Source organism: Dromaius novaehollandiae, chromosome 19 (assembly GCF_036370855.1).
Source record: "Dromaius novaehollandiae isolate bDroNov1 chromosome 19, bDroNov1.hap1, whole genome shotgun sequence".
NCBI classification, from domain to species: domain Eukaryota; kingdom Metazoa; phylum Chordata; class Aves; order Casuariiformes; family Dromaiidae; genus Dromaius; species Dromaius novaehollandiae.
In genome coordinates, this window is record NC_088116.1 from 7,784,230 (window position 1) to 7,801,823 (window position 17,594).

Here is a 17,594-nt window from a genome sequence, read left to right on the forward strand (position 1 = left end):
TGCTGGGAGTGCAGGCAGTGAGCACAGAGCAGTGACCTTCGCAGCCTTTGTTCTGCGTTGCAAGAGCTGCTGCTAACAAATTGTGGGTTCTTCTGTGTTCAGGCATCGCAGAAAACAGTGCTATCTATGGCCACTCAGAGTGGCTAGGAGTTAAATTTCTGTCTATACTGTCCTTGCGGACCATCTATTGTAACCCTTTGTATGTCATTAGTAGTCAGAGGTAGGTAAATAGGCAAAGCAGAAGGATTAAAGCTTGGTTTGGGGAAAAAAAAATAATGGTTGGCTCACTGGACTTAATTTAATGACCCCCTTTGGCAGTAGAGCTGTTAGTTTACATGATACTAGGCTTTTACTTCATATTTTTTCTCAAGCCTTAGATAACACCACAGAGCCCCAGGAATTTACTTAACAAAGTGATTGTGTCTGGGCAGGGGAGTAGCTGTGCCCCAGGCCGTGTGGGCCAGCACCGTCTCAGCCAAGTTATTAAGTTATTAGGTGGGGGGAGCGCTAACAAAATCCGGAGGCTGTTTTCCCCCAGAATGCTTTCTGTTGGAATGCTGTTGCATCGAATGCCCTTCCTTCCCCTTATCTCTCACATGTATAAATGAACCTTGTCCTGATAAATCTATGTATTTCGCTGGCTTCTTGTCTCTTTATCAGCCTGGTTTGCGTGTGAGAGAATGTGATCTGTGCTGTTGTTTATTGTTGTGGGCATGTGTTTAGAAAGTACCAAACTGAGTTACCCCAACCTGGTATTAGCTTAATTGCTGGGCAGTGTCTCTCTGCACTGCATGGCTTGTCAAGGGGATTGGCATTTGGATTAATCCTGGGCTAATATTAAGCAAAGTTTGTGCAGTGCCAAAAAAACACATGGGTTCAAAATGCAGGTACACACATGCCTGCTCTGTATATGTGGTAGGTGGCTGAAATGTGTTTAAAAACAAGGCTTGAGGCTCCCAGGGTGCCTCCTTGAAGAAGGGCTGAGCTCTTCATCCTTCACCAGGAGTCAAAAATGCTCAGGAGCCAGGGGTGGCAGTCACTTGGGCTGCTCATGCAGTCAATTACTGGGCTTGGAATCCTAAATAAATCATCTTCTACCCTTATGTGTACTCTGGCTATCAGTATATCAGTATGCATTCTGGCTATTGGTGTATCAATCTCCTCTTTCTCCTCCAGATAGCTCATCCACACATTTCTCTGTATATTACATTGCTACCTCTCTCTCAGCTATGAAGTTTCCCTCTCCATTACTCTAAAGTTTTTCTAATTCATTTTCTTCCCTTATTTTGCTGGGAAGATTGAATGAGACACCCATACCATTGCATGAAGCTCGGGGCGATGTGAGCAGTCTCTCTCCTCTTCCCAAAGCAGGAGGCATTTACTTCGCTTTGGCCCATACGCTGAGAGAAAGCAGCCGTGTTTGATTGTGGATGCCAGTGCAGCCTCTTGTGTATGCTGCTTTAGCTGCTTCCTTTTCTCATTCCTCCCGCTGTCTTAGGAGTCTAAGCAAGAGTACTGGAACCACGCTTTTTGGGGGCCTAATCTAAGGAAGGACTGAGTTTACTCGCTCCCAACAGGTTCTGTCTGGTGTAATTTTTAAGACTCCTGATGATGGAGTTTCTGCCACCTCTCCTGTCAAGCTCTATCTCCTTTCTGCTAATCACTAGCAGCCCTTCTGGATCTCGGGTGACCTGCGGGGAGGCAGGGGAACACAAGCTTTTTAAATGCAGTGTATGCTCTGTCTCATGCCTCTGGCGTCATCTTACAGCTTGAGCTGGGACAAAGTCCAGTGACGTGTCAGAGTAGAACAATCCCAGATCCTGCTTCCATTCTGCAAGTAACTGTATGATGTATAAATAAGCCTCTCTGCGTTACAGTGAAAGAAAATGGTTTGGGACGTGTTTGGAGTTGATGCATGAAACCAGTGGCTGTGATGGTGAGATTGCGTCAGTGGTGCGAGCATCTCAAAGGCAGCTGAAGGTCTGGAATAGGTTGCTGGCAGATTATCAGCCACTTTGTCACATTCACTCAGTGTCATGCATCGATTCCCTTGGATACTGGGGGTGGCTCTTGTACTTTTGATATTGCCTCCTTTTCTTTGGAGTGTGTGTCTGTCTTCGGAGAGATGTTCGTGCAATGGAAGTCCCAATGAGACTAACCCAGGAAGATCAACCCAAGTGTTAATTTCTAAAACAAATGTCATTCTGCATTTCCATTTCTTAAACTGTGGAATTTTTCTTCCAGGCGTTGGAATGGTGACTGCGTTGTGTAGAACTGGATAAACTGCAAATTAATACTGTTCACTTGAATTCCTTCCTCAGCATTGCTAGATATTTATCCCCATAACCAGTGAGACTCCAGCTGCTTGATAGGTTAATTTTCTTCGGTGAATATGTTGTATTTTATCTCAATAGTAAGTCCTGTAATCAGTGTTAAATGTAACGTGTGCATATTGTGCATGCACAGATGCTGAGCATGCATTAACAATTAAAAAAAAATACCAGGCCTTTAGTACAAGAACAGGCTATGCTTTGCTTATAATCAGGGCAGGCTTGCCATACAGCTTATGGAGAGCTGTTCTCTGGTTAACAGAGCCGGGACTGAGTCTGCTCCAGGTTAAGCTCCTGTCTGTAACCCTGGGCAGTTCTTGTTCTTCTCTGCTTTGCTCTCTTTTCTGTGAAATGGTGATCAAGCCCACTGTTACAGAGCTGTTTGACTCTCGGCTTCCAAAGCGTTAAGCAGTGATAGCAGACACTAATGTGGCAGAAGCGGAATTTGCCTACAGAGCGGTTTCCAGGATGAGATTTCTGTGTGCCAAGAGCCGGGTTTGATGCCCTCTCCCCTCTGCACCGGCTCCGAGTGGCTAAACTTTGTGCAGATTATACGCAGCCCTCCAGCTTCTGGTTTATCGTTGATGCAGCTCTCTGTAGGACAGCAGTTGTCCATCTGTGCTGTAATGAGCGGGGGTCATTTTGTCTTTAAACCTTTTTGTGTGTTCAGTCGCTGTGAAAATGCGGCAGGCGTGAGGTCCGGGTGCTGCCCGGCGTATCCAGCGGCTCACGGTGAGCCTGCCTGCTTCCCGGGGACTGGACGCTGTGGCAGGGAGCCAAAGAGGCTGGCTTGAAATCCTGAAGCAGAGCAGTAAATTTGTAGCAATGGACAGGCTTGGATTGTTTGTTATGTAAGGATTTTATTTAATACTCTAGCCACTCATCTACAAGAATATTATTGATTCAAGGCTGGCAGCTGGTCAGGTTGATTTATGCCCTGGATTGTAAAGCTGCTTAATAAACACTGGATGTACAGACTTCTCTGCAATACCTGGTCTGTCGTGGTAGTTTGTGGCTGTTCCAGGTGCAGCCGGATGTAATCAGGCTGGATAGTGAGGGATCGACCCCAGAGGTTTCTTCAGCATCACTCAGGGCTGTGTCCCACCACTCCACGTGCTCTGATGCGGGGAGGTAGAGCTGGAGCTGAACGCTGGCTGGTCCTCCCCTGTCCGGGGCTGCTGGCGGTACCTGTCCCTCTCTGGCTGGCTGCTTTTAAGTGGGGAGTTTGTCTGGCCTCAGGGGATAACACTGACAAGTTGCAGTTGATTAGGGCCTCACCGATTATTTTTTTTCAAAAGCTTTCTACTAAGTGAGTTGCGTACGTCTATGAATAGCTGGTTCTTTGAGTGGCTTTAGCTTTGTCTGTATTGTGGCACTGTCAGAATAAGGAGCCTGCTCTAATTTGGAAGCACAAAGGACGCTCAGTCCGCGCTGGGTGCCGGATGCCTCTCCTGGCTCTCCAGACTGGCTGTGTGTGATCTTAGGGAATCTGGTTAATCCACCTTTCCCTGGCACCACAGCCGAAGAGCGGCTAGGCTCTGCATCAGACCATATGCCCATTTATACGGCGGACCCAGCATGTCCCCAGAGTGCTCTTCTGGCCTCCGGCAACGAGCTGCGAGCCTCGTTTCATCAGCTGTTCTGGTGTGACGAGCTACAAAGGACGTCTGCTAGGATTTCTGACAAAGGGCATGTGTCTGCTCCCGCTATCAGGGTGCAGGAGCTCTTCTGGTGGGTCGCTCGCTCCTACCCGATTTAAAGCTGTTCAGGTTGTTACTGTAAGCGTAATAAGACTCAGAGCTTTGCAGAATTGCTTTTTGACACTTTGAGAAATCAAAACAGTTAGTTTCATTTGCTGTTAGAAATCATTCAGCGTGGCAAAGCGTTAGCAGTAAGTGCTACTGAAGCTGGTGGTCAGGTGTCGGCTGCGTAACCTGTCCTCCATCTTCGACGCGGCTCGGTTTGGGCGATAGCCCTTCTGCTCTGCGAGCCTGCCGCGGCTGCTCTGAAACAGATGCACAGAAAGGGCAGTAAGCAAGGTACCGAAAACGCCTGGGTGCGAGCCACACCTGAGTCTGCAACAAGACGTCTGCAACCCCCCAGGTCCGAGGATGCAGTTCATGCAGTAAAGCTCGTGTCTGTGCCAGAATTAGCCCAGATCGAGTGGCCTGCTAGTAATTGTTTTCTCAGCTGTTCAGTCAACCACATCACCTGAATTTTGGTCAGAAAACATCCTGTGTTCTTTGCTGTTATGTTACTGAGAATGCATGTTTTAATCTAGCTCCTCGATGCTTAACTTTCAGTCGAGGGGGGAGGCAGCGGTTGCCCCCGTTGGCCTGTGAATCCTGGCTCCGTGAAACGCGCGGCCGCGCTCAGAGCCCCGGCTGTGCTGCGGGCGCAAAACAATCCAGTCGCTGAACAATGGCCGTTGCAGCTGCTGTCCCTGGCTCCACCCTCCCGTTATTTTTTGGAGCTCCAAATACCTCACGTCATGTTGCAGAAGCGATTGTAGAAGCCTGTAACCCCTCAGTATCACATGAGCACTTCAGCAGAGTCACTTCATTACCAGCCACTGTTAAGATGCAAATAAACCCTCCTAATGAAGTGCAGCAATGCTGGAGTTGCTGCATAAGTCAGCGTAACTGCTTACACGGAGCTGAAATTACAGGGCAAACACTCTAACTGCAGAGCAGCTGCAATGCCATCCGAGCCAACTAACGCAAAGCAAAGATGCCGATGCAGCTTGAAGAGGCGCTGGTGCTGTTTCTGTTCCCGTAGGGTAGAGCCTGGCCTCTTCTGCAAGTCCGTGCAGCTGCTAGACTGCTGTTTGGACAAGATGGGTTCGTAGGTGCAGTGGAATTAAAGGAACTTCTCGTTTGAAGAACTTTGGTGGCTGAGACCACCTGTTCACCCCTGCTCCATGCCAGCAGCGGTGTCACGGAGAGAGGCTCCGTGCTCTTTAGCAAGAGGCAGCCTGCCAACTTCAGGAGCAGGAGCAGGGCTTTGCAGTGTTGCAAGTTCCCTACCACGAAGTCCCCAGAGACCCTCAGCCGTCCTGAGGTCAGGTGGTGGTCTTCATTCCCTCCGCCTTAATAGCGAGGGTTTCAGCCTAGATGGGGCTTGTGGCTGTTAACGCAGTCCTCTTCTACTCACCATGATCCGCGAGCGGGGCCGTTCCCTGCTCATGTAATGCAGGCTCGCGTTGTCCTTCCCGCCGGAGTGGCTGCTCGTCTGTCTGAATGAATGGAAGGGGTTAACTAGAGCTGCCAGTCCTTGGGAATTGGTTCAGCAGCACATCACGCTTCACTAATATCTGCTTCTTTCCTTCTGCATTCTGCCTGTCACTACAGATGGGAGAGGACACTCAGTGGGTAATTGGTTCCTGTTCCCTCCGTCTTCCTCCTCCCCTGTTACTCATACACATCACTGTGACTGTCGCTTCCATCTTTTGAGTTCAGAGTAAAACTAGGTCTTGGCATCTTGCAGGAGTTGGGGGGATTGGGTAAAGTGGACCTTAGAGGAGAAGTGTAGGTGCTATGGGAAGGTGACAGCCAGGAAAAATGGAGAACACTTCTGTGCTGCTACATTGAATAGTGCACCCCAGGCCCGATTTGGAGCTTATTTGATGAATTCTTTGCTAAGTTTTTACTTTCATTTCTGTTTAATTGGTATGTTGTCACTCCTCTCCTCCATTCGCTGTAGAGGCAGGGCCAGCTCTGCCCATGGAGGTTTCGTGAAGCTGCCCGCTCCTTGGAGCGTGCAGTGCTGTGTTGTAGCACACATCAGCAGTGCTTGGTCCCACGCATAGGAGCCCAGAGAGCAGCGGACTCCTGCCCGCAGACCCCTCCTGCTGAGTCAAGCTGGGCTTCAGGACAAGCAGGTCAGAGCTTTCTTTCGTTGGAAAGACAGCTCCTTTTTGCCACAAAGAGACATTTGGATGCAATCTAGAAATATAAGGAGGATCATGATAAATTCTCCGGGCCAGTGAGTTTTTTCTCTGCCTTGCAGGTGGTGAGAGGTGGAGACTTGAACTCTGAAGGCAAACAGCAAATCCAAATCCTACTTTTTTCCCAAGGCTGGACAGCTTGGGAAAATGGAAGACCTGCAGATAGCTTGAGCAACTCCAATATGTCACTTATTCCCTCCCTTGCAGTGAACGCATGCATACCAGTGTATTGGTTTCTTCGAGGCTGGATTCCTAGCCTGCAGCTTCTTGTGATGAGTGTAGTAGGAAATGGTAGAATAGTTAACATCTGGCTTGATTATGCAGAATTATTCAGTCATTTCCATAATGCCCTTTGTAAAAATGCTTCCTGCTTGATAAACTAGTCTTTCTCCTGCTTCAGACAATGATGTACCAGAAATCTTCCATGTGTACTGTAATATCTGGAAATGAATTGGATTCTCTACTTTCTTTATACTGACAGGCAGTAAAGTCCAAAGGCAAAAGTATGAAGTTCATTTCCTACAAGACCATGGATAGGGATGAGGTGTAATAGTTGCATTTATTACTCCTCAGCAAGCCAGTAACAATGCATAAATGATCTGATATATTCATCTAAAATATGGCTTGGCTTGAGAGCAGCCTGTAGAACAAAACTCTGCTGTGCCAGGCTGTTTCAGTGGGGGAAAATTGACAGTGTAATAAGTCCCATTTTTACAAACTCGGTATTAATTGGATTTGCATCTTTTGGCTGGCTTTCTTTGGTCTATTGCTGTTCCTTCTTTTGACTCTGGAATCAGTCTTATCTGCCATCTCTTAAATACGCTAAGAAAGACAGGGACTTGTGCCCTATTCTGTCCTAGGTTGCAAAAGGATGGGTCTGTATGAAAAAAGGGCTGTTGCAGAGGATGAGGGACCTCCTATGAATTTCTGCCATGACCTCAAGTGAGGATAGAAAGATGCTCTTACAACTTTTTTAACAAAAGGTGATTTGCATGTGATTTGTACTCCTCTAACACCTGCTTATGGTAGCATCAGATGGCCCCTATGGGTTATGGGGGACAGAGAGATGCTAGGAGATAAAAGGGGGATCCAGAACAACAAAGGAATTTGTCAAATTTTATGGGTTTTCTGGTGGTTAGTTATCTTCTGGTAAGTCACTGCCTTGCAACTTTGCTGCTCTTCACTCACTGTATCCTTTTCACCTGTCCTTGGAGAGAGAGGGAGAGAGAGGTGTGAAGCTTGGTGGTATCTCTTGACCAGAGTAAAATGCATTTGCCATGAGATCCCCCAGGAAATAGGTTTGGAGGGCTCAGAACCAAGTTGAATTTCCAGGCGTTTTGTGCTGAGGAATAGGATTGGGGCCTTTCTGGCTCTATGCACACACACTCCTGGCAACTTCTGCTTTATGCCATGCTGTGCATTTTTAAAATATTTTTATTACATCCGCCCATATTTGAATAACATACCTAGAATCGGTTTTAAGTGCTCTCCTAAAGCAAACAAACCCCCCAAACCTCATGTATACCTTGATCATATGGAAGATCAAAGCCTTTAATGAGGCGAGCTGTTGTTCTGGCCTGCCAGAAGAGGTGACAGTCCCCATGGGACTGCACATCCTTCGTCCTGTGTGTGTGTTGCCAGGGTGTGATCCGTGCTACGCATGTGACAAGAAACTGTGCACCAGGCAAAAAATACCATGGTCTTGTAAACAAAAGCATAGCACACAGATAAGCCTAGAGATGTCTCTGTAGCGAATAACCCCTGCAGATCTCTGCTTGTTTCCTCCTGGCTATCGGTCATCCATCGAGTGCTTTATAAATATTCACAGGAGCTATGTGCTACTTGCAGACAGCACTTGTAGTCAGCTTTGGAGCCTGTCCTGGGCACTGAGGTCTCTCAAGCACACAGGACAAGTGGATGTTGAAAAAGTGGGCTTTAGCACTGAGAGAATGGTATGGAGGTTTTGTAAAGGGAGTTCACGGTAGGACAGCTTATCGTTGGGCCACAGGACGATCTGGAGGAAGGGCTCCAGAGAGGACGTACTGTTTACAGAGCATGGAGACGAAGGCTGCACGGGCGGTGTACAGTCGGCTATTTCAGTCGCCTCAAACGGTAGCTGTGTAGCTTGGCAGAGATCATTACTGCAATGTCCTGCTGCACTGTAAGGTCTCTGCTATTACGGAGCAGCCTGTTAGATCTCAGAGCCGGTTTTGTGCCCTGTACAGGAGGGGCAGCCGTCTTCAGAGGGAAAACAAGGCTCGTCTATGTGAGCTGTTGTAATAGCAACCTGGAAGCACGTATCCCTTCCTCTTTCTTCCTGGTTATTGAAAAGAGCTGCATGTCAGAGGAACATAGCCAAGCTGCATTGTGTTTTTTCCGTAATTCATAGCTGTTCCCTAGAAATCTCGAGCTTTCAGGAAGTGAGCTTCCTGTCAGTCTGATTTTCATTCCTTTTCGGTTACCCCACTGGGTTTTGTAGAGCTGCTCAGGACTGCTGGCAGCCAGTATTGTGGGTTGAAGAAAAAGCACTGATGCATGAAACATGAAAAATTGTGCAGAGTTTATCATACAGATGACAGGCTCAAGACGGGGTGAGCTTTTGGTCTTATTAACCTGGAAAAATGCTCCTTTCTCCAGTAGGTGTGTGGAGCAGTTCTCCAAATAGTTCTGTTCACAAAGCAACAAAAAAGCCCCTCTGTTCCCTCTGCTTTCCCATCATAGCATTTCTGTCTGTCCTGTACGTGGCAAGCGAGTGAGACGTGTTTGCAGCGATGCAGTGAGGTGAGCTCTGCTCTGCCATCTGACACTTAGCTTAAATGAACTCGGTCTTTCTCTCCTCTCTCTCCTTCTCTCTTTCAGCTTGGCAGTGACCTTGGCGGGGGCATTGGAGGAAGTCCGGCAGTAAGTGCCATTCCATTTTTTTCCCCAATTTAAAAAGCTGCCCAAAGCTCAAGATTTTTAAATACAAGCTTACCCATTATGTGTTTAAAGATGCTTAAATCTCTGAAAATGTTTGAACATGGGCACCTGCAGCTGAAACACACAGGTCCCAACCTATGCTGCTTTGAAGGAAGTTACCACTTGGGCACTCAGAGAGCTGCAAGGGCCAGAGCTGTTGACTTTGCTTGGCTCTCCTTTCTCCAAGCTCTTAGCTAGGGAAAGGTTTGAGCACAGGTATTCAAGTCGGCAATATCCCAGTCCTTGTGTAACTGCTTTGGCAGCTGAAAGGCCAATGATGCATGCCTCTGCGCATAAAACCTGTTCTGCTACTACAGTAACCCAGTGTCACCACAGGCTTGTCTGAACTGAATGGCTCAGTGCTTGTTTCCTCTCAAAAGCCGTGTAAGACTCTCCCTGGAAGTCAGGATCCAGCAGAAATGCTCTGAGCTTTCATACTGCACATGATCAGTGCTAAAATCCACCCGCCAGCAGCCTCCTTTTCTGTGCCTGTGTTCTGTGGCATCACTGGGACCTAGAGCGCTTGCCCCAGAAATGGGATACTTCCAAAGCACCCGTGGCTTCAAATGCATATCACCTTCTTCCAGAGAAGTGTGGGAAAAGGATGCAAGATGACTTGGAGACACAGCAGGCAGGAGAGAGTGCACCTCCAACCCATGCTGAGAGCAACCCCCTGTAGAAGGCTCCAGTCCTTCCTCCTAGGGCTGTTTATAGCCAGCAGCTTAAGGGGAAAAGCATACTCAGTTCGGGAAGGAGGGCCTTTCAGGGACCCTTGCTGTTATGGCTGTTCCTCCTTTCCCTGTGAACCCTTCCCTTGCGCTCCTTTCGAACTTCAGCTTGAGGGCAGAGGAGAACCTGTGTTCCACTTTGCATGTAGCCCCCAGGTAGCACACCCAACAAGTGGGAGATGTTTGCTCTGCAGGGCTCACACCTACAAAGGCAGGTCCTCATCTTCACAGGCAAGTGTTAAAACTACCTACCAGTTCGGTAAAACCACCAGTCCCCCCTGTCTAAAGGTTTGGTTAAAGCACCACATCTCAGGCAGGTTCCTAAATGCAGAATAGCAGTGAGATTTCAGACCCAGACTTGTCCTCAGTGTTTCCTATTGCCTGCCTTAGTCATTCTGCCTGTTTCTGGGCTGCTGACTGTGGTGAATCCTATTCTTAAATATGTAGTTCTTCCTGCTCGTAGTAAAGAGAACGTGGGTGCTTAAGTTGAGTGCGACTGTCCTGCCTGGAGCTGGGCATGTAATGGTTAATATACCAATGTTTGGTATCATCATTTCAGTGCTAGGGGAAGAGATTGCCCTTCTTGCAGAAAATTGTCCTCTGGCAGGCACATGAGACTAGTTCTGCTTCATGTAATGAACCCTTTTGACCACAGTGCTAAGAATATAGAGCTCTGGCCTTGGATAGGAATCCACAATACGGTCATGACTCACACATTATTTCTGGATGTGCGAAGTCTTGCCGATTCCCAAAGACTGTCATACTTGGGAGAACATTTGAAGTATCTTGTCTTTTCCCTGGGCTTATGCATGATTGATCCCTAAAGCACGTTGCCTTTTGGGGAAGGAAAGATGGAGAAGAAAGACTTCTCCATAATGGGAATAGATAACTGGAACGGTAATCACGATGTGAAGGCTATTGCGTGGTTGAGGTGACAGTAGAGTGTAGCGATTAGTTGCCAAGAGCTTTGGAATTCAAATGCATTATTTAGCACTATTGATAATTCAGCGGGGAAGCTGCAAAGGGCTTTAAAATATTCAGGATATTGCCCGAGTTCATGCTTTATTTAATAAGTAGTGTTCTTCATATGTGATGTTCATCAGTGCCTGTTCTTTCTCACTCCTCCAGGTGGGGCAGACCTACATTCCTTCTTCTGTGCCAGCCACCTTTGCCCCTTCACCCACCCCAGCGGTGGTGAGCAGCGGACTCAACGATCTCTTTGAACTCTCGTCTGGTATAGGCATGGCCCCAGGAGGATACGTGGCTCCAAAGTCTGTACGTAAGAAAAAGAACATTCTGTCAGTACATTGCAATACTTTAGGCAACAGGGAGTAGGAGATTGCTCGCCTGTCCTCTTTACTGTTGCTCTCTGGTGCTACAGGGATATCTTAGTTCAATTGCATTGCATCAGAGGTGTGTTCTAGGTTTCTCCCAGGCAGAGTAATGGTTTGGTGGAGACAGCGTTAGTTACAGACTTCTGTTTTTCAGCAGTTCCCTCATTTTGCCTGTAACAATATTATTCTGTGGAATGGCTTATAGAAGCTGTGAGAATTTCAGCTTTGTGGAAGCAGCTTTCCTGGAGACCTAACTTTTAGCAAGGTTCCCCAGGAGTCTGAGGGCAGGATGTCATTAGCTACAACTTTCATAGACTCCTTCACTGCCATGTTACATTTCTCTGAATAAAGATAAAATTGTGTGATGGGGATTGAGCATGCTGCAGTGTAATGTGGATAGATGTCTATTAGTGACATAGGTGGCAGATGCACTGACTGAAGCATGCTTAGTCTGGAGGGTTTGTTAGATACAGAGCATGGTTCTGCCAACAGGCTGTGGAGCAGCTGTTGGGGGGTTCAGGGTTAGCCTTTCATACCTGAAAGGCAATAAATAAAAATTTGCTCGCTTATTAAGTAGTCAATGGGTGAATAAACGACAATCATCCTGTGAAATCTAGGATCTCAAGGTACTGCAAAGCATACATGAAGCTTCTTGTACTTAGCTCTTTACAAGGAATATACCAAATAAAACCAACTACAAAAGAACCCAGTAATTTTGAGATGAGAAGTACTTCCTTTTGAATCTCTCAAATCTGAGTCCGGGTTTTTCCACAAAGTTGCTTTGGGAATCCAGAATCCGAACAATGAGTAGTGTCAGCCCTGTGATTTATTTGGTTCAAATTTTAGCATTGTCCTGCCTCTAATAGCCCAACAAGTCCTTGGAGAAGCCTGTCCATCAACAGACTTGGTAAGTCTCATATTGGTGTGATGGACACAAACTCTGACTGTTTCTTGTGCACACTAATGTTTAGTATATTTGAGTTCTTACGTGAGTGCTGTAAACAAATATGGATTAGGAGCAGCGAGCTTATTCCTTGTTGGTGAGCTTGATCCTTTCAACACCCCATGTTCTATCTTCCCTATAGTGTTTCTTTTGCGCTTGTGGGCTTAATGTGCCAGTGTAGCTGGATTTCCTAACTCGGGACCTTTTCTGTTATTTGGAAAACTACGCTTGTTTGTTATCTTCAGGCCAGATTTCTTACGCTGAATGAGGTCTCTTCCGTTTCAGGTTTGGTTGCCTGCAGTGAAGGCTAAAGGATTGGAGATCTCGGGCACGTTCAGTCACAGGCAGGGACACATCTACATGGAGATGAACTTTACCAATAAGGCTTTGCAGCACATGACCGATTTTGCCATTCAGTTTAACAAGAACAGGTAAGAAAACCATATACTTAGTCTGCTATGATAAAAAGATCAAATGTTCCCATGGAAGGAGTCTGTGTCTACGCTGCTAGATACAGCACATTATGAGCAAGTTGGTCTACTGGCAGGGCAGGACCCCAGAGCAAACCTCCTTGCCTTTATCATATCATCCTGCATATTGGTCCCGCTCTGGCTAGACTGCTGTTTACTGGTCAGGAGAACATAAAAGATCATTTGAGGCTTGGCTAGGGAAGGAGAGCAAACAGGGTAGCTCTGGCAAGGAGTTACTTGTACAAGCCAGGCAGGCCTTTACATAGGTGTGTAATTCAGTCATGAAAACAGCTGCTAGACACAGCCTGCGCTCTCCATCAGACCACAGTTTAGTGAAACAGCTGAAAATACAGATTGATAAATTTGTGTTGTTTTTCAGTTGTCTGCTCAAACTGCAGCTTTCTTTCTCCAGTGAGGAATCAGGCAGCAGGTGGTCCCCTCTTTCTCCTAGCTTGAAGCAGCATCTGCCCCATTTAATCTCTGCAAAGTTTTAAAGCAGCCTCATGAGTTGTTAGGCAAGTTAGTGTTTTTGTAGCCAGCAAGTGCCCTGAGGAGAGCATAAACAGGCAAGCATCTGAGCTGCAGAAACATCAATCCCTCATGCCTATACCTCCTGCCTTAGATGCTGTGCTGCCTCTCAAACTGCCTGGAAGTGCTGGTCTTGTTAATAAAGCTATTTGTCAGTGAAGAATTTTTGAAGTAAGAGCCCGTGGCACGTGTTTTCTCTGCAATTGGCAGAAAAATAATTTTGTCAGAAGGAGCAGCCTCTCAAATGTCTAGAGCATGTGGAAGCCTATCTCGGCCGAAAGATGTGCCGTGGCAGCACGACCTGAGCGTCGTCATGTGAATACCCTTCTTAGTCATGGAGCATAGAGTGTGGTTTGCTATAGATTATCTTGAGCAAGTACATCAAGGACCAGGCTGGTTCTTGTCGAGACTGTAAAGGAGACGTGACTGAAACATTCCCCTTATTTCTTAAGATCCCTTCACAGAAAAGGGATTCTCTATGCCAGAGAGCCACTGAAACTGTCTTTTTAACATCACTGTTGGCTTTACAAATTTGGGATTTCTTGGGACAAATAATATTTACTTACGAAAGACATTATGCTAAGTAAGTCTTAGTAAATGCTCTCCCTGGACTGCTATATTTTCTGGAGAGTTTTGCAAGGCTGCTGTAGGCAAATTTTTCATGCAAATTGGCCCCCCAGAAGGCATTTTGCTCTTGATTTTCTCCATATATCAAGCTCTGTTCTAGCCACACCTACACGGTGCCTCCCAAGAATGTAAGAAGTCTGAATGCTGTGCAGTAAAACAGCAGTTTCTCCTTTTCCAGCCTATCCACACACATTCCACATATAATCTACTACTATTTACTATTCAAATTCTGTCCTCCTCTCACCGCTTTCCACTGTGGCTTGTGCACTGGAAGGAGCTGCAGAGGCCTGGCTCTTTGGGCTTAAATATTTAAATCTGTGATTGGGAAGTTTCTATTGCATTTCCCCCCTCCTGTTGCTAATAATCACATTCACTGCAGTCTTGGGGTAAAGCATTTGGGTGGGGAGGAGGGAAGAAAACCCCCAGAGCTCTGGTGTGCTGTATTGTCACTGCCACTTAGTAGCAAAATGCAACTTCCTTTGAGCCTAAGGGAAAACAGTAGGGCTTTCTATGTCCCCTAAGGTGAGATGGCTGCAGAAGGGCAAATCCCATGGCTAGGCTCTTGCTGAAAATATTCTCATTGCAGCTCCCTAGAGCTGAAAGCTAAGGAAAACCAAGAAAGGGTCATCTGGTTTCAGAAACAGTGGCATATGCAATACACAGGTGTCTAATTTTGTGCAGAAGCAACTTTGTTTTTTTGGTGCATAAAATAAAAATGCAGGCCTATATATCTTTGATATGTTCCTATAGATGCTCTGTCCTCTCTGAGTTAACATGAATTCTGGTAAAGAGAAATGTGATCACAAGTAGATACCAAACTGTCATGCATCTGTACTTCAAACTACTTTTGAGTATAAGCCAGTACATAGTACCCAAGTGTCATGTTCAGCATTAGCTGCCTTTCCTCTTCTCTGCACTAAGAAGAGGTGCCTGTAGAATTAATCTAGCCTCTTGGCTGGACTGGAGAGACATGTAAACATTCACATTGCCATGGTGGTATGTGTCCCCAGCTGAAGGAGTCTCAAACCAAGCAACAGAACCAGGGTCAAGTCCAGGTGTTGGCATCCAGAACCAGACAGCTGCCTGCGTTGACTTGTTTACTCCATAGTACTGCTGTTACAAACTATATATTACTCCTTGGTTATGTCTGTGTTCTGTATCAGCTTCAGTTCCTTCTTCTATAGCTCCCAACACTGTAACAGCCTTGCCATGTGTGGTATACTCAGTGCTCTGCAGTTCTGTAGGAGATTGCCCAGAGGCCTGAGTCTTTCTCCCTGTTTTTCTGAGTCCGTGTGCTGTTCCTTGCTGGGCAGGCTGCTGCTCGGCAGGTAGACCAATGCCATGCAGGACTTAAGGGAAGAGTTCCCAGATGCTGGTCCCCTGGGCACAATGTGCATGTTGTCACGGAGACTGACCTGATCCAGTTTCCTATGCCGTGTCCTACTTTGAGTACCTGCTGTGGTGCAAATTGTCAGCTGTGTTCATTTCTGTGGGGTAACAGCAGGGGCACAGCTGAGGAGTAATGGTAGGAATGGTAGGAAGCTGAACCAGCTTGTGCTTGGCAGAAGGAAGAGGTGTTGGGACAGCATCTCTGGCATCTTCCCCATAGAGTCAGGCCAGGGCTCTCCAGCAATGCAGTGCTGCTGTCATCACCTCTGTGTTTCTCTTGCCCAGCTTTGGGGTCATCCCAAGCACCCCGCTGGCCATTCACACACCTCTGATGCCAAACCAAAGTATTGATGTCTCCCTGCCTCTCAATACCCTGGGACCAGTCATGAAAATGGAGCCTCTGAACAACCTACAGGTAAGGATCGTCTCGTTCCAGGCAGGGGCGGAGACCAGCAGGTGCTCAGCCCAGTATGTTTTGCCCAGCAGCATGTGGTAAGACACTTAGTACGAAAAAGCTGTGCATATAGGGTAATTCTGTGGAGCCAGAATATCATATGGTGGTAGGTTGTGAGTCTGACCAAAACTTATTCCTGTTCCTTTTTCTGATGTGTCCTGGCAAGACTGAAGCAGGGACTTCTTGAATTTTGTGACATGCTTTTTCAAATGCCTCAACCCCACTGCTTGTCTTCCTGCGTCTGTGCAGATCAGGCCTCTTGGTCTGCTCCAGCAACGTGCTGCTTTAAACAGGGCATGAGGTTTGGTTGGGCTTATGAACCAGAGCTGGTCTGACCAGAGAAAGCACATGCCTGTGGTGAAGCAGACGGTGAGAGATGTCAGCAAGAATTGAGAGAATTAAAGGAATTGCAGGAAAGATGGCAACTGCTGAGTGATTAATATTTCTCTAGTGCTCTTAGCTTCCAGGGTGCTTTACCAAAGACATTGGCACTTCTCTGCCCCAGATCGCTTAATCTAAGGCAAACAAGACATGTTCTAGGAAAAGCAAGGGAGAAATGACAGAAGCAGCGAATGTTTCATTAATGAAGCTGTTCTATGTGTGTTGGGGACGGTAGAGCAGTCTGCGTTCCCTAGAAGAGGCTTTTTATCAGATTGGGCTGCCTTAGGCAAGACAGTTCCTTGGAGGTGTTTTCCTCCGGTTTTGACTCAAGACTGGCTACGTCAGAACTGGCATGCTTCAAGGGCACTGGTTTTGCCCAGGCTTTTCTAACTGAAGTAACCATCAGGCAGGCACATTTCCCACCTGGGGAGGCTCTTCCCTTTTGCTGTCCTGTGCAGTCACTCTCTGGAGTTCAGCTCAGTAAGTGACGCCTGTCTCTGCTCTGTGTAGCTGTGTCCTCCATGAAGGTTTTCCCAGTATCCCAAAGGCGCAGTTAACTTGTACTGTGGCATGTCTTGCTCACCTCATGTCTAGGGGACATGGGAACTAGGTTGGTTTCTTGTAGTGTAGCAGTCCATAGAAGGGAATATATCTCCTTTTGAAGCAGCTCATACTCTTTTTAGCTTAAAAGAATGACAAAGTTACTATTTATTCTGTCTGAGCAACTATTTTTTTCACTTCTTTTGACTTCCATTCTGGGGCTTATGACTTATTGATGAGTCTTTGGGCAAACAACTCGAAATAGCTTCTCTGGTGCTCAAACGAGCAGTCCTACACTCCGACTCTGAGCTCAGTCGTGTGATCAGGGGAGCATGTGGACAGTGAATGAATTACATGTGCTGTCGTTCACAAAGAGCTCTTGGGGCTCGTGGAAAAGCTGAATTCCCTCTGCATCCAGGTCACAAGCATGTGGTTACATCACCGCGTTTGGGTCAGCTGCTGTAAACTCTGCCTTCTCTGAAGGAAATTTGGAAGTGCAGGAGCTGTGAGTCCTGATCTGCTTCCATAACACTGGAGACTCCCTCAATGAGGCATTCTCAAGTTGCTGCTTCCTTTGATCAGGAAGGAAATGAAGTATTTGGGTTATTAAATCTCTGGAGGAATCAGAACACAGTTTGTTTCTTGGAGCATCTTCTGCTAGAACAAAGCAAAGAGAAAGCATGTGAGGAAACCTCCAGCTACCTTATATTGAGACAGCAGAGCATTCATTAGTGCCAGACTTAGTTGCTAATTTGCTAGCTATCTCATTGCCATAGAAGTTGGCTGCCCTTTTACAATTGGGGAAGCTGCCATATGGAGTAATAGTATATTTCTCTGCAAAGAGTTGAATCATGATCGCAGATGCCAAGTTAAAAAGAGCACTTCCCTTACTTTCCTGACAGCAGTGGGTTTGATGGAGATCTGTCATTGCCCTGACAGCCAAGGCTCTGGTTTTATGTTTTGTGA

At 46.8% G+C, this 17,594-nt stretch overlaps 1 protein-coding gene across 3 annotated transcripts in view; it reads left to right on the forward strand.

The window, feature by feature from the left end:
* AP2B1 (adaptor related protein complex 2 subunit beta 1) overlaps positions 1 to 17,594 on the forward strand; it is an 81,183-nt gene that overhangs the window by 46,165 nt on the left and 17,424 nt on the right. For 2 of the 3 annotated variants that reach the window (XM_026107243.2, XM_064523366.1), the window contains exons 15-18: positions 9,136 to 9,177; positions 11,091 to 11,237; positions 12,525 to 12,670; positions 15,539 to 15,668. In XM_026107243.2, coding sequence (XP_025963028.2) covers positions 9,136 to 9,177; positions 11,091 to 11,237; positions 12,525 to 12,670; positions 15,539 to 15,668 — 465 coding nt within the window. The remainder of the gene's footprint in view (positions 1 to 9,135; positions 9,178 to 11,090; positions 11,238 to 12,524; positions 12,671 to 15,538; positions 15,669 to 17,594) is intronic. The other variant, XM_026107244.2, reaches the window with a different exon arrangement.